Raw genomic sequence first — 15,755 nt, 5'->3', positions numbered from 1 at the left:
GCCTTAATATTTGAGCCTATAGAGTATCACCACACACCTGCGCGCTACTCCATGCGTCAGCCTGAAGCATATTTTGGAGTTTACAAACGATTTAGCCTTTGGTGAAATAAGCTTAAATGAAAACATACGACTAATCGAATTTTCTAGTATTCCGACAACATCCAAAATAGAGCAGGTCCCGCTGATGCAGTACTCGCAGATTAACATGCGGGGTCGCCCTTTGAGACCCAGGTGACATCTCCGCGCTCCGCCCAGCTGGACGCGGGAGGAGGATGTCGGAATGATGAAGTGCTTTTAGGGAAGTCGGTCTGTAGCCTGGCTTGTGGCGTCCTGCTAGGCTTATATAGTGTTTTGCATGCAGATTCCACATCATGTCTACTGCTGGATTTTGTTGGCTTGCGCTTAACAGGGACCGTCATTTCCAGTCGGATTCCAGTTTCCAGTTAGTCGCTGTTGTTGACACTGTCAGTGAAACTAAACTCACAGCATAGTGATACAGCAGCTCCAGTCTGTCTTCAACGTTAAGCTGGAAGCGCATGATGGAAAAGCGAGGAATTCCCAACATTAGTTTTTGCTTTGTTTCTTTCCCGGGCAGCAGTGCAGGACTCGGCAGAGTTGATCTGCTTGGTAGCCCGCAGAGCCGAGCGGGAATTAATTAAACTCTTAACTTCGTCAGTGCTTATCACGGTCTGCAAACAGTAAACGCCGCGCACTTCTCAACGTGCTGTTATTGACAAGCTGAGGCAGCTGAGCATAAGTGTGTGAATATGCTGTTAACAGCATATTTTAGGTAAGTGCAGTCATATGTTCATAAGTCCTGCTATGAGTGTGAAATGCTAAAAAAAACTGTTCAACTTTGTTCAAAGCATTGTCTTTTTAAATCTCTCTCTGATTGGTTGTAAAGAACACGAAGGAGACCCCCGCTCCTAAGGATCTATGGCTGAGGTTTTCTGTCTGTGGTCTCCCTTTGTGCTGCCCAGTGAGGCACAACAGGCCATGTTTACTAATATGTCAGTCACATTGTGAGCGTCATAACATTTGCTGCCACATTCACTCATTCACCATAAGTGAGCATAGACAGGCCTTTATCTAAGAGCCATTTAAAAGTTACTAATTAGATAATATAATTATATAATTTGGCCTTTTTCTGTTAAGTTGGAGTAATCCAACCCATTGGAGGAGGAGGAGGAGGAGGAGGAGTGCTGCATGACATGTCTCTGTGGCTCCATAGTTTATACTTGTTTTGTGAACTGAAGTGTGTGTTTCTTGTGTACATGTCTGGATGACAGCATAACTGAAGATGACTCACACATCTTCATGCTCTGCTCATGTCATAAAGTTAGATCCAGTTCCCTTTCAAGCAAGGCTTTAATTTCGTGCAGCGCAGCGTCACATATTCATCTTTTTATACCACGGCTGAAGTTGCTGTCAGTCAAGTCTCATATCTGTGTCTGTGTGTATGTTTGTTTGTCATCTGACAGTCTAGACACTGCAAAGAGTCATGGTGTCAATTTGGGGTTACTTTTACTTACACACACACACACACACACACACACACACACTGCATATTTGCATCTTTTTCGAGGCACCTATGTGATGCCTTCCTCCCCCAACAACAGCTGCATGTCTCACTGAGCATCTGCCTACTAAAGACCCCCCATACTGAAGTTTATTATTGGAGGGGGGTTTCCAGGCTCTGAGTGTGTGAATGTCTGTCATCTTCCTTTACTTCATGCCTGCTCAAACCATCAGTGTCTGTGTTATCAGTGTCTAGCTATGCACGATGACACACATTATACACATTACCCTGCGCATAGCAATCATTCCAAGAAACTGTAGCTCCCAGGAAATGCAAGCTTGAGCCCAACAGCTGCTCATATGATGCAAAAGGGGGCAATTATTCTCCATTTAGTTATCCTTTCCTTTGTAAGTATTGTATTGCCTTTACTTACTGATCTCATTCACCGGAACAAAACGAGCATGGCGTGTCTCCCTCTAAAGATTTTTTTTCTCTCTTCTTTTTTTATGTGCTCCACCCTCCTGACTATAGTCCTGATTCAGTGGGAGTTATAATAGCTGAGTACTGAAAATGCCTCGAGATGGTCATTCAGTGATAACACATTGCACTTGTAGTTTTGTGCATGTTTTCATGTGTGTGTTTTGCTCAGAGCCACTTGGTTTGACTTTGACTTTTCTCTTATCCTCTGTGCCCTCTTCGCTCTCTGTACGTGGCCTATCATTAGAGCTATACTTAGCCATGCTTATCAGTTCTGTCGTTCCCTCGGTAAGACCACAGATGTTTAAAGGCTTGGAATAACTCAGCACAAGTGTATACACAGGATCTCAGATACACTGACACAGTGTCGAAAATTCATAAGAGTGTGAAGCGAAAATGTCTTTTGGAATTGTTGAGTACAGCGAGTCCTTTTTAGAGGAAGAGTTAAATACACAACCATGAGCCCTGACATATGGAAGGCCATGTGTGCCATGAAGTACTGTGACATAAAGTACATATGACAGTGTTTTTAATACACACACACACACACACACACACACACACACACACACACACACACACACACACACACACACACTAAAAAAGAAAATTACATCAGTGCAAAAGTTAAATGCCTCGATAAATTAATAAAGCAAATTAATTCTGATGAAAGAACAATTGTATTAGCTCATATAGTTGGGTGTAAAGTTTTGCACCCAACTATATGTATGATATATTGTAGCCTATTTACAACTAATGTTTTCTATTCTGTTGTTGAACTATTCTGTACTAAGTAATAAAATTGTATGTATAGGGTTGAATGCCTTTTTTTTATCACTGGAAGAGTCCCTCTGTTTACACAGCTGTGAACATAGTGCAGGGTGGTAGCAGCGCATATCTTGTATTATTGGCTTGATGATGCCTTTTACTGTCAAGGTACAATGGGCAGTTATTGAAATGCAAGAAATCTTTGACTCAACCTGGAATAGAGCTGTTTTATCATAGACACTTTGACTTGTCATTACGGGTAAAGCTGTTACTGACTTTACCAAAGGCCGTCCTTTCTTCAGATGTATCTGCACGTTGTGACAGTGAGCTAGCGTGCAATGGGCCTGGACCCTGAAACTACTACATGGAATTTAGCCATTATTTATTTTATTATTTGCACTAGTGCTTTTCGGTGTCCAGATCCCCTCTAAAAGTGTAGTACTATTGATTTTCTACTAGAAAATTATATATATGTATTGAAACTTTGTTTTACTGTGTGTATTATAGAACTCACACAGCATATCTTCATACTGTATATAGCATCTAAGCATACTTAACTGAGAAAGTGAAACTTTTATGATGTAAAGCTCCTAGACACACACAAGTATTTTCACTCTGCTTGATTAGACTTCTTTTCTGGACTGTGTGGGCTTGTTCAGACGGTGCTCGTTTGACAGAGGCCTAATTAGCTATGATATGAAAACCACCTGCGCGATCATGCACGGCCTTTAAGCAGAAACGAATAGAGAAAATGATCATCTGTGCATGCTCATGCAAATAAAAGTTGGCGATTGCGTCACAAATTCATTTTCTGAGTCCTTTATTGAAAGCAGAACCACAGCATATTCATTATGTGCCTCCCCAGGTGGCTGCGCTTGCCTGCGTGTCAGCTCACGTCAATTCAAGACATACAATATATTTTAATCTCCAAGGCTATATCCAGTTCCTCCATGTCTCCTCAGCTTCAGGTAATGTATCTGTGTTGAACTGTACCACAACGGAGGGTTTTTCTGTCTCAAACATTTAAGACTCATGCAGAAATCCTTCAAGGCCTTTTTTAGTCATGTTATATTACAGCCTTTATAGCCTTGGACATTGGACATGGCTGCTCAATGCGCTGGAGGCTGTGATGCGTTATGATGTTGAAAGTTTGCTTTTAGCTTATTTGCACTGAGTCATCAGCATATGTGACTTGATGTAATTTGCATCTGTTCAAAGATACGCTTTATTTTCGGATGTTATTGATGGTTTGGTTACAGAGCCGTACATACAAGGTTAATAAAGGCCTCTGAGTGCATTCGGTGCATGTTATTGTAATAGTTTAATTTGGCTCATTGCCTCTTTTTGGAACTGAATGGTTCACCCTTTGGCACACAATTGTCACTCCTAAAAATGTCAGTTTCATCCAGAGAAACACTTCATTTGGCCCATATTATTCAGGTACATTTTTGTGACACTTGTGAAATTTCAGTTTTGGATCTGATGGCTGAGACGTTGTGAGACTTTTCTAGCATTTTTACTGATCGCTCAGGGTTTGGCAAAATCAAATGTTCACTGCAGTCACCTGCTCAGACTTTAGGCTGGTATTTAAAAATTGAGTTTGCATGCCAGGACCAACTACAGCAACATCTAACAACACAACATATTGGATTTCAATGTGCTGTGGAGGATTTCTGTGTTGAAATCAATCAATCAGTCTTTTGGATAGGGTCCCATCTAATTTCATCAGCTGACCTATTAGTCCTTAACCCTCTGAAAAGCTGGCACAAAGGCACAGCATTGGATGGACAGAAGCCACCGACAGTGGGCGGATTTGATGTAATCTGAGAATGCCTTGTTCTCCCTGCCCTCACGCAAGACTGTTTGTTTGTTACTCTACAAAAATATGTTGTCTAAGAAAATAGTAGAGTTTGGGTTTTGCGTTTGCCAAGAGTGAGTGGAAAGGAAGGAAGATGGGCAGAGAGGAACTTGACCTCATAGTGCATTTTCCGTTCTCAGTGGATAAATCCATCAGGAACACAACCTAATAAAAGCTTAATGTGTAGGCTGTGTTTTATATTCAGAGCTCAGATTTTGTGTGAATTAAAGTCACATCCCTCATCCTTTACTTCTCAGGCCTGTTTGATGTGATAAGGAGTGAGTCAGTGCTGGTATAGGTCACAACCCAACCACAAACTCGTGCTGCGGCGCGGTAAGGGCGAGATGTTTCAAACGAACTTGCACGTCCAGAAGGCACTGATGCTGCAGAGACACTGATGTCATCTCAAACTTTAGTGAATAGACAGTAGGTGAAATTACCACCAATAATTCAGTATGTGTGGCATTCGATGCTAGTGACGGTAAAAGTGTGTCTGTGTGTGTGTGTGTGTGTGTGTGTCACTTAAGGTGCTTTAAAAACAGAGCACAGTCTGTGCTCAAGGCTGCAGTTTGTATGATTAAACATGAAATTTAAGTGAGATGGCATGCTTTGGAGTTTGCATATTGTCCCAGTGCTTGTGTGGTTTTCTCTGTGGCATTCAGGTTTCCTCCCACAGTCCAAAACTGGTGACTCTAAATGCTAATGCTGCAAATTTTTAGATATGAAGTAGCAACAAAGGTGATTTTTTTTTTCACTTTTGGGGGCCAGATTGAGCAGTGATTTTATGTTTATATATTTAAATTAAATTTGTTCCCCGTTACATGAAAGGGCTGTTTGGACTCATGATGCCAATGAGAACCGACACCCCACCTTGAATTTCTGTTATGCTCTCAGCCACTTGTATCTTACTTTTGCGGTTTGTTGACCAGCACCAGAACTTGTAAGCCCAGCTCATTGAAAAGAGTCAGTGTAAGTTCGCTAGTGTCCTGTTAACATCAATAAGCTACCTTTGGTAATTTAAGCATAGTGTTTCACTAGTCTCTAAGTACGGGGTTTTGTGAATTGATCCCAACAAAAGATGCTTAGGAAGGTTATGCCTATATAAACTGATTAAAACACAAAGTTATGTATTTTACTACAAAACGTTTGACCGTCTTATTCTACTAAAGTCACTTGCTTCACTTTCTGGCAATGCCCCATATCTATATATCACATTTCTTGCAAAATCTAGGGTCCAGTGACATTCAGAATATATTAGTTCCTTGTTGGCAGCTGGGAGGTATATTGTAGTTCTTCATGGTTGAATTTGTGTCTTCAATCAATAACGTGACTGTAGTTTCTGAGACGTTTGATTATTCTTCACTCAGAGAAGTCGACTTTGAGCTGCTGTCGGCCCTGCCTTTAACCCCGATCTACATAAATGACTCTAATGACTAAGCTGACAATGATTGACACCTGTGCTGTTGCCTGTTGACACTTATCAGCCTTTCCTGCCCTTGTGGCCAATCGAAAGGTGAGGATTAAATGGGGCTGTCGAACAAACTGCAGACTTCTCACTGTGTGGTATAAGTGATAGTTATATATGAGTATGGTAGCAGAAGCGACCTGTCTGTCTATGCATGCCAAACACATACAGTCCGTACATCTGGCCTGCTATGCGATGATGATGGTGATATAATAATGACATTTACAAGTCCCACTAAGGTGTCTGCTGCTCAGGATCACAGATTCTTGTGGATGAGTCAGGTCAGATGGTGAGGACTTTTTAAAGGGCATTTCTGTGTCGTGACTAGTGTGACTCATGACGTTCAGTATCTGGGTTCTGCGCATGTATCCTAGATTAATGTGGCAATACCAAAATGCAAAAAGGCTTTCTTTTCATTATCATCCATTTATGGAGCTGTCAAATTGTCCACTTTGAGAAAAAGAAATGTTGTGGATGTAGAATTAGGTGAATTTAATTTGTTTTATAGAGGCACCACATGAAACACTGTAGAAGCTTAATTAGTTTGTAGAAACCCTCCACTTTAGCCTTTAGTTGTGCTGCTAATGTACTGTGGGTTTGGTCAGACCCTGTGCTGTCATTTATCATCACAGACACTTATAAACAGGACACACTGTAATGAGGAGCTGGCAGTGGTTGTGTGCTTTTACTGCAGGCACTTAGCAGAAAATGGTTGACTGACTGGAACCAGTATGCTGTCAGCCATGAAATGAGTATGGGAAATTGAATTTACACTGAATCTCAAAGAGAACGGCACACAAAAAGAGTCACTTTTTCATGAGCAATGAGCGCTACGTAGGATCGGTTTTCTTTATTATCCCCTCTGGTGATCTCATGACATTATAGGGCAGCAGCATACACACTGAAAATTGCTATTTGTGTTAGTAGATACATTTCTTACGTCAGGAACTTTAGGCTTTAGTCTTTAGACTTAACACCAGTTTATTGATGATTAGAATTTATTGCTGCAAATGGTCATTTTTGCATAAAAATCTCTTTTTGTAATGTTTTAGTTACTCCCCTCTGGCAGCACACTGGGTGGGGCTCCTAAAAGATGCCCTATGAAATATTAAACTCACCCATAAAGGCTGTGTTCTCTCCACCCACACACCCATCAGTACACACACACATGCACACACACACACAAACATACACACACACACACAGGAACAGCCAAACTGCAGACAGATCAACCTCTGAAGAGTGTCTTCCTGTTTGCAGGGCTCTTTTTGCGCTACGGCACTTTCAGTTTAGATGGTAAATGAAAAAATGTGCAGAGTGATTCTTATCTTAATGACTGACTCTGGGATATAAGGATTCCACTTTAGAGATAAGGTAATATTTTCAAATCTACTTTTTATGAGCAAAAAAGAATCCTGAAGATGGATTTCTGTGATGTAGTTTTGTGCCTGTCTGTGCTTCTGGTGGTTGAGTAGCTACAACATGCAGTGTGCGCACACAGTAGTAGCTGGTAGCCAAGGCATAACTTTTTCCATGTTTTTCCTCTGTCATCTGATCTACCTTAGTTAGTGAGCAGCATTACCAAGCTCTCTGTGCTGTCTCATTGGCCTAGTATCACTTAGCATCAGTGCAGCTCGGCCCAGTATTGCTTTCACTCAATACACATTAGCCAAGCGTCAGTGTTGCTTTCATCCCTGTCTCATTCTATTAGCCTGCTCTAATGCCACTCTGTAAATCTCTTTAGGGAGAAAGCTATGACCCTCTACAACCCTTTCTAGATGACTCTTTCTACTTATGACTCTACTGAGACACTGGACTCTCAATATACTGCATTTGCATTCCACCGTTTCTATTTATCCATTCTTTGATCAGTTACTTATGCCTACAGTATGTTTATTTAATATATTGCATCTCTTCCTCTGTAGATTATGGTAAGTCCTTGAATTTAAGTCTTCGCTGACTGAAACTGTTCTGAGAGTGTGTGCACCATGTTAGGCTTTTCAGACAGTTCTGTAACTATGGATCCATATTGATCGGTGCTGCACAATGAGGACAGGAAGATATAGCCAGAAGAAGGATAGAACAGAAGAGTTGCAAATTGCAGCTGTTTTCCTCATTACACCGACAACGCAGTTGCCAAAAATGAGATTACAATTTTTCTTGCTCTCTCCACTCATTCCTTTCTTGTACCTCCTTCCCTGTTTTCCACAGCATATCTTCCCTTTTTAGTTGTCTTCATTATGCAGTTTAACAACTGTCCATGTGCTTTGCTTGTTAGGTCTTGCTGAAGTTACGTTTATTTTGCATTTGTTTTTTTTTTTTTTAACCTTTGCCTTTACAAAAACACATGATGCCACTGTGGTTAGAGCTGCTAGTTGCTCAGCACAGGAAATGGTTAAGCTACCATTATGAAAATAAAAGCTGAAGCCACAGATTTTAATGTGGTTAAAGCATCTTTGCAATTAGAATCTTTTAAGGGTATAATGAAGTAATATGCACTATACAGCTCATCAGTAGCTGCTATGAAAAACTACTACTGTTAGATTCACGGTGTTATCTTTAAAAATATATTAATTTGCTGTTTTTTTTAGATTATACCAAATCTTACTAAAATAGTATAGCAAAAATATTAACAATAGCTTATAAGGCCTCTATATACAAAAAGACAGAACTATGTATGAATCCCATCAGTTCCCTTCACACCATATCTCTCTGTTTCCACAATCAGTATAAAGTCAAATAAAATCCATCCTTTTTCTAAAGTAAAGGTAAGAGAAAAGATGGATGTTGCCTGACATGCTGCTGTGTTGAGAGATGGTGCTGCAGGTTTGCAGTGATGGGGAGCTATGAGCACTGGTAGATGGGGACAGACAGGGATAAACGGCAGGATAGGGGATTTACTGTGTATAGTAGAGCACCTCCATTCATGCGTAGCCCCAATGACCCAATAGATCATAGCCCTCGGGCTGTCGCATCCTATCTGCATCCATCCTGTTACTCCTAAAGAATGCCTCTCCTTACTGTGTGTGTGTGCAGTGCACAAAGTAGAAGCATTGCCAGAAGAGTAATGAATGACCTAACTCCAACAGATCCGATTTTTTTCAGCCTTCCTGCATCTCTGTCATGTGCTCTCGACGTGGATGTCCTCTGAGTGAGAAATGAAGTAGGACCAAATGGCCTCAGTGGTAGACACAATGTAAGCTCCCATTCCCTGTAAGACAAAGAGTAAGAAAAGATGTCACCTCCCTTTCCTACTCATTTCATACACAAGAATCGCTGCTTAGTCTGAGCTCTAGCTTTCTCTGTTGGAAAAACCTGTCTATTGTCTTGTCACTCTTCCCCATTTTAACTCTAACAATATCGATCTTTTTCTGTTACTCTTCTCTGTGCCCTTCTCGCTTGGTGAAAACCTAAGGAAAACCACACATGCATAAGGTGTTATTGGATGTCAGTCGATGCTGTTCATCTATTCCATATCACAGACAAAATGCATATGGTGAGGTTCTGAGATAACGAGAGACAACAGTTTTTTATTGTTCACAAGCTGTCGGTTCAGTGTAGGATCCAGACCAGAAACTGTGGTCTGGTTCAGACCTTGTACTTGATGTTAGTGGTGCTCTGGGATATTTATTTACAGCACTGCAGCCGTGGGGGTGGGGCAAGCCTTCACATATGAACATTTGACAGATGGTCTCCACGATTTGCCGCCCCACTCTGAATGTGTGTCAGTCAGTCGGGATGCTGTTTATTTGTTTGTGGTTCTCAGCTGACCTGCGTCCTTGCACTAGTTTTGGGAAATAGAGATGGGTGTCAACCACTTTGTGTCTGTAGCGCTGTACAGCTTTTTTGTTCAAATACATTTAAAATGAATTTTCTGCAGGTGACGTAAACAGCACTGCTTTTGGAATCAGTAGTGAAATGTTGATACCCATTTGTTTAATTCTGGTATATCAGCCATTTCCAGCTCTAGCATGGGCTGTGTATTTGTGTTGCTGATTTTTCTATTAGAGCAAATGCAGTTTATGGTGGCATATTTACATTTTTATGTTATTTTTTTCCATGTAGGAAATTTCCAATTGAATATTTTGACATAGGTGTGTTTTGTTTTGTTTTTATTGGTCATACTAGCTATGTTTGTCTTAGTATGAATTTGAAATTTAGACTGAGTAAGGAGTGAGAGGATGGTGTTGTTGTATAAGGGCAGTGTGTCATTTTGGACATGAATGAAATTTGAGAGGTTCTGGGGCCACTGACAGTTGCAAAAAACCCTAATCTAATTCTACCCATTGAACACATAGACACAGACACACAGTCATAACCCCCTTCCTGGGGCGAGTAGGCTTTTGTGGCCTTGCACATGCTGACCTGATTTTGTGAGTGTAACTGTGTGTATTTGTGTTTGTACCCATTTGTGTTTATAAAGCAGATTAGGATGATGGTGTAGACAGACACTTCTGTGGTGAATGTGTCACTTTGATTGTAGACACGTGTCTGTGCATGGGAATGTGGGACATTGTAGGTTTTTTTTTTTCCCCCCATAATAGGAGACTCTTAATGTAACACAACACACCTCCCCCACTCCTGCCAAAGTTGAGTGGATTATTGCTTCAGTATCTGCCTTTGCGCCTTGTGCAGTTACGCTCATTGAACCAAGTAACAGCTCGGTTTGTTAATTGTAAATATGAATATAATGCAACAGTAGGTAAGTTTGTAAATCCCATCTTGATTCTTCATGCAGAGGGGTTTACTGGGTGTTAACCACATAAGCCATCTGGATCGATTCAATTCATAATGTTCTGGCACAAAACAGATAGATGTAACACACAGGTGCATTAACAACAACTCACATGGCTAATTGGAAATGAATGAATCTAACAATGCGCGAACGGAAACTGTGCCCCCTCCATTGGCGTTACGTGCTGTACATTTTTCATTCACTATTCACAACATGCTGGCCACCTTCCCAGCTCTGGTTTCCTCTGACTATTTACCCATTTTTTTTGTTGGCCAGCCACACTGGTGCCATATCCTCTAAGACTATAGTGCCAGCTACAGTACAGGTCATGTCCTGTGCGGAAAAACATTAAAGATTAATCATTATTCTATAAACTTGCCTATTAATTTCATTAACTACTTTATTTTGGAAGATAATGTGAATTACCTAGTTTTAAACAGATCATAACAAGTAATACATGTTGTTGTTTACATTTTGGCAGTCAGCTTTGATTAAACTTACAAGTACTAACAGTTTAATTAAAGACTCTTCATATTGAGCATGTGATATATGTAGCTGTTAAACTGTGTAGTTGTTTAGAGACTCATTTGGCTTTTATGTCTCTCATGTGGCCATGTGAATGCATCAAGACAGACTTGCCGTGACAAGTCTCCAGTCACCCCGTAAGCCTGCCAGATTAATCCCTAATGCTCCTCACAGTCTGCGATCTTTGAAAAGGAGACGCATGCAAGCACTGCAGCAGGTGGATGGCACTACCCTTTGTATTATTCGTCTGTTGCAGATAATTGTACTCCCTAATGAGGACATTTTTTGTGGGTGAGTGTGACTGCAATTGTTTGTTAGTTTGTTCCTCAACTGCGTTTGACCTTTACCTACCCTTAAATGAAGAAAGAATAGACCCCATAGTACGATTATAGCAGAGTTTAAACCAAACTATTTTCTCAATTACAAAATGTATGAATATAGCAACACACACATGAAACACAGTGTATAGATTGATTGATTGAAAGTTTTATTGTGTAGTACTTTGTATTTAAACAAAGTAAAGACCGGATTGATGTTAGGTACAGTGCTGGCTTGATTTTTACTTCACATCACTAGGTTCAGGTGTTATCAGAAAACCTTCAGCTGTTAACATTACTGCTGACTTTTGAAGGACAGTTGTTGTCAGTGTCCCATGTGAAATCTGTCTTTCTGTCTATTTCCTTCCACAGTTGTATGTGATTCCATGCTCCCCTATGCCTTTGTTGGCATCTAATGGAAGAAAAAGCACTCATCAGCTCTGCTATGGTATCCAGACTGCCTAAGTTCGGTGGACGCTCCTCGACAAGTGGCGCTAGCCCCTTGTCCAATGGTTCTACGCAGCCAACCACCTCCACTCAGGATGCTAAGACTGCTCATCCAGAAACACGGCCAAATGGTGTGATCCATCCCTCTGCTTTTTCCTTGAAATGGAAGAAAGATGGGGGGACAACCGCCTCCGGCCCCACCACCCCCACTACTCCTGGGGAAACAAGTGAAGACAAGACTCTGACACTGCTTCCTTCACTAGCAAAGGAGGTGAAGAACGGCCCTCCAGGGACTCCCAGGATCAGGCGGTCAGGTACTTTGATGGTTGCTGCCTCCAGCCCCAAGGCCATACCCAAGCAATCCTTAAAAGTGAGTCCCAAGGTAGGGACCAAGCTAGGCCAGAGCCCACTGAATGGAGTACCTAAAATTGGCCATAAGGGCTTTACTGTTCCTGCTCGGACAAGTTCAGAATCCCGCCTTTTGCGTCCAAAGTTAGGCTATAGCTCTCCTAGAAGCAGCTCTCAAGACAGCCTGTCCCCATCCACTGACAGCCTGAAGACTTTGGCAGTTGACAGTGGTGACATGGTGCGTTCGAACAGCTTCACTCACTTCAAGCAGATTTCCTCACCCACAGATCAGCATATGACACGGTCCTTCTCCTTTAACCGGGCTGTGGAACTAGCTAAGCCTCTGGCCAACACTCAGCTACGGCCTCCTCGTAGTAGTTTCCTCAAACCTCCTAACCTCAGCAATGGAAAAATGGGTGTAGGACTCGAAGGCCTAAATTGTAGCCTTGGAGTTCCAGGTGGAGCACTTCAGTATAGCAAAAATCATCCAGCTGCCTCCTCTCTGCCTTTGTCCTCAGTCCCTCCTGCACCCTCTACTCCCACCACTCTGAAGAAGCCTCTCCTTCCAAGCAGTGTGCTTAACAAGCCACTGGGTAGCATTGGAGCGTCTTTAGGCTTCAGGCTGGCTCGGTCTGGGCAAGCCAAACACCAGAAACCTCTGTTTCCAGACAGGGTCAAGGGGGATGTCAGAGCTTCAGCTGCAACTGAGTGTGGAAGGCTAATAGGAATAGCAGTAGACACTGTGGCAGCTGGTGATGCTGAAAATGCAGACTCTCACAGTGACAGTGATAGAAGCTCTGCAGGTGGAGGAGGAAAAGAAAGGGAAAGTGATGTGCATAAGCAGGGCTCTGAACAGGCAGCAGGTGAAACTCTGGAGGACATGTCCTTATCTTCTGTGTCATCCCTGGACAGGGGTGACACCAGCGAAGACTTTCTGGATGAGTGGGACAATGTGGGAGATGTTCTTAGTGATGGGGAACTGCCTGACATTGGCCTAACTGGCAGCACTACCCAAACCAGCCAGCACAGCTTGCTCAATGAAACCGGTGACTGGGATGCTATAGATCTTGCAGGTAAATCGACTGGCTTAAACGGGAATAATTCAGTTTATTTTTTAATTTCTTTAGCCCTGTCTTTATATTTTCTGCAGAACATAAAAAAGAAAGCCCTATGCAGGACTCCCAGGGACCACTGGTGGTCTCTCCAGAGCAGAGTGATGTCCCCCAGGCATCATCTCTGGATCTGTCACCCTCCAACAGCTCTGGTGGAACCTATTTGTGGGACGAGGAAGGCTTTGAGCCCCTTGGTGGACCTGGGACTCATCCATTAGACAGCTATGATGACTCAGAGCTCAACAGCATGGTGAGCCTTTTTCCAGCTTTTGTAATAAATGTGTAAAAGAAAAATCAAAACAAAACAAAAAAAGATTTGTTAATTTGTTCAATTCTAAAATCTGTTCGATTTTGTAAGTAGCCACTGGTTCTACTTCTACCCACTGCTATTTTGTGTTTCAGGAGGAAAAGAGAAGAAATGGTAACATCTCAAATTCACTAGAATTCAAGAAAATCCTTCAGGCAAACAAATTGATAGCATCTAAAAAAAGACATCCTGGGCTGAAGATAAATAAGTCACTTACTATTAAAGAATTAGTGCTAATATGTGATTCTGTATGTGATACAATTTCCCAGTTGTTTAAACTGATACGAGTGTAAGAGCTCCGCTAACAAGGGTTCATTCTTGCTCATATCCTCTTTCTTTTATTTCAGATATCTCTGTAGTATATGTCAGGCAGCAAAAGGAGTAGAGTAGGTGTAAAATCCTTCAGCGTTGATACGCCGCAAAACTTCAGAGAACAATTAAATGTTGCAGCTTTTACTGATACTTGTGTGAGGTTAGAAAGAAAACTAGAGGTTGTAAAACATCAAGAGCACTCTGCTGTACAATATCCATATGGACTTACTATTACATTGACGTTTGCAACACACAGCTTGGCCTACAATATACAGTACAGTCTTGCATATAATCCACTTAATCCTCAACAACACTGCATGTATTTACAGTAACTGAAAATCCCTGTAATATTTGTGGTGATATGCATATTCCTGTGGACACACATCGTGTCTGTTATATACAGATCTTTTTCCTATGGGGTAATAAACTTGCAGTTTATATGCTCAACAGATTTCTTTTGCCACATTTTGAAGTTCTGGCATTTTCAATTGTGTTGTTATGTTCTGGTGCATGCTGTATGCATGCTGCAATGAAAGTTACCCTTAAAAAGGTGAGACTCAATAATTAAGCATATCATGGCACAGGTCAGTGTCTCTGAGGCCATTACCAAGTACACCATGGTGTACTGCCTTAGTCCGTTCCATAGTTTGTTCCTTTTTTAAAATACTCCTCCTTCCTGTTTATAAATATGGATTAAATGAGCAGAACAATGTGTAAAAACTAAACCTAAATTGTGTTGAGTTTTCTGCCAGCTCTTGCTACAGATTTTATGCCAAGGCCTTTCTCACCCTGAGAGAAATGCTGAACTGGCCACCAACTGCACGCTAATAGTGTGGCTGGCCTTGCTTTGGTTCTTTGTATTGCTGCACCAAGGCACCTGATCTCAGAAATGCAAAAAGAGCTTAAAATGAGCTGGATTAGGAATTGTATAATAAGCTTTGTGTGTTTACTACTTTTATGTCGACATAAGCCTTGACTACTTGAAAGTGTGTGGCTCTATTTTAATAATGGATTTGTAACACCAGTGCTACCAAAGCAATAGGAAAAAGAAGAGAGAGTTTTATTTCTGGTGTCAGTACAAGCACACATTGTTTAGCCATGTGTATCATCATTCACCATGTCTTAAGGAGTGTGTCTGTGTGTGTTTTAACACCCCGGATACTACTAATTTACGGTATTTGTACAATACTCCACATAACAATGCTATATAATTATAGAATTACATCATTAGAAAAGACTATAATACTGATTAGAGGTTTTTAATCAGTGCTAGGAAAGCCATAATCTACGGATGGTGCCACAGAGCATCATACGGTGTTCGGGCATACAAGACGCTCTTCAAGAGAATCGCCCGCAGTTCTACAAGGCTGTTATTGTTATACATGATGATATTGTGTAATTTTGTAATTGAACTAATGGTGCAAAATGGATATAAAAGCTGGATTTGAGAGATGTATAAAGTCAAAATCCAATTCCGATCCCTTCCACTGGAATAAAACGGCTATGGGGTCTCTAGTTTGTGTTGAACTGCAGGATGTTTTTTTTTCCCCCCATGAGTGTAAATG

The 15,755-nt window shown here is 41.4% G+C and overlaps 1 protein-coding gene across 4 annotated transcripts in view; it reads left to right on the top strand.

The window, feature by feature from the left end:
- The first annotated feature begins 263 nt into the window (after window positions 1-263).
- ccser2a (coiled-coil serine-rich protein 2a) overlaps window positions 264-15,755 on the top strand; it is a 48,017-nt gene continuing 32,525 nt past the window's right edge. For 2 of the 4 annotated variants that reach the window (XM_067516522.1, XM_067516543.1), the window contains exons 1-3: window positions 264-790; window positions 12,037-13,532; window positions 13,610-13,821. In XM_067516522.1, coding sequence (XP_067372623.1) covers window positions 12,080-13,532; window positions 13,610-13,821 — 1,665 coding nt within the window. In that variant the 5' untranslated portion in view covers window positions 264-790; window positions 12,037-12,079. The remainder of the gene's footprint in view (window positions 791-12,036; window positions 13,533-13,609; window positions 13,822-15,755) is intronic. The other 2 variants (XM_067516532.1, XM_067516514.1) reach the window with 2 other exon arrangements.

Source organism: Channa argus, chromosome 1 (assembly GCF_033026475.1).
Source record: "Channa argus isolate prfri chromosome 1, Channa argus male v1.0, whole genome shotgun sequence".
NCBI classification, from domain to species: domain Eukaryota; kingdom Metazoa; phylum Chordata; class Actinopteri; order Anabantiformes; family Channidae; genus Channa; species Channa argus.
The sequence above is the reverse complement of the archived record's forward strand: the minus strand, read 5'-3'. Positions and strand labels throughout refer to the sequence as shown.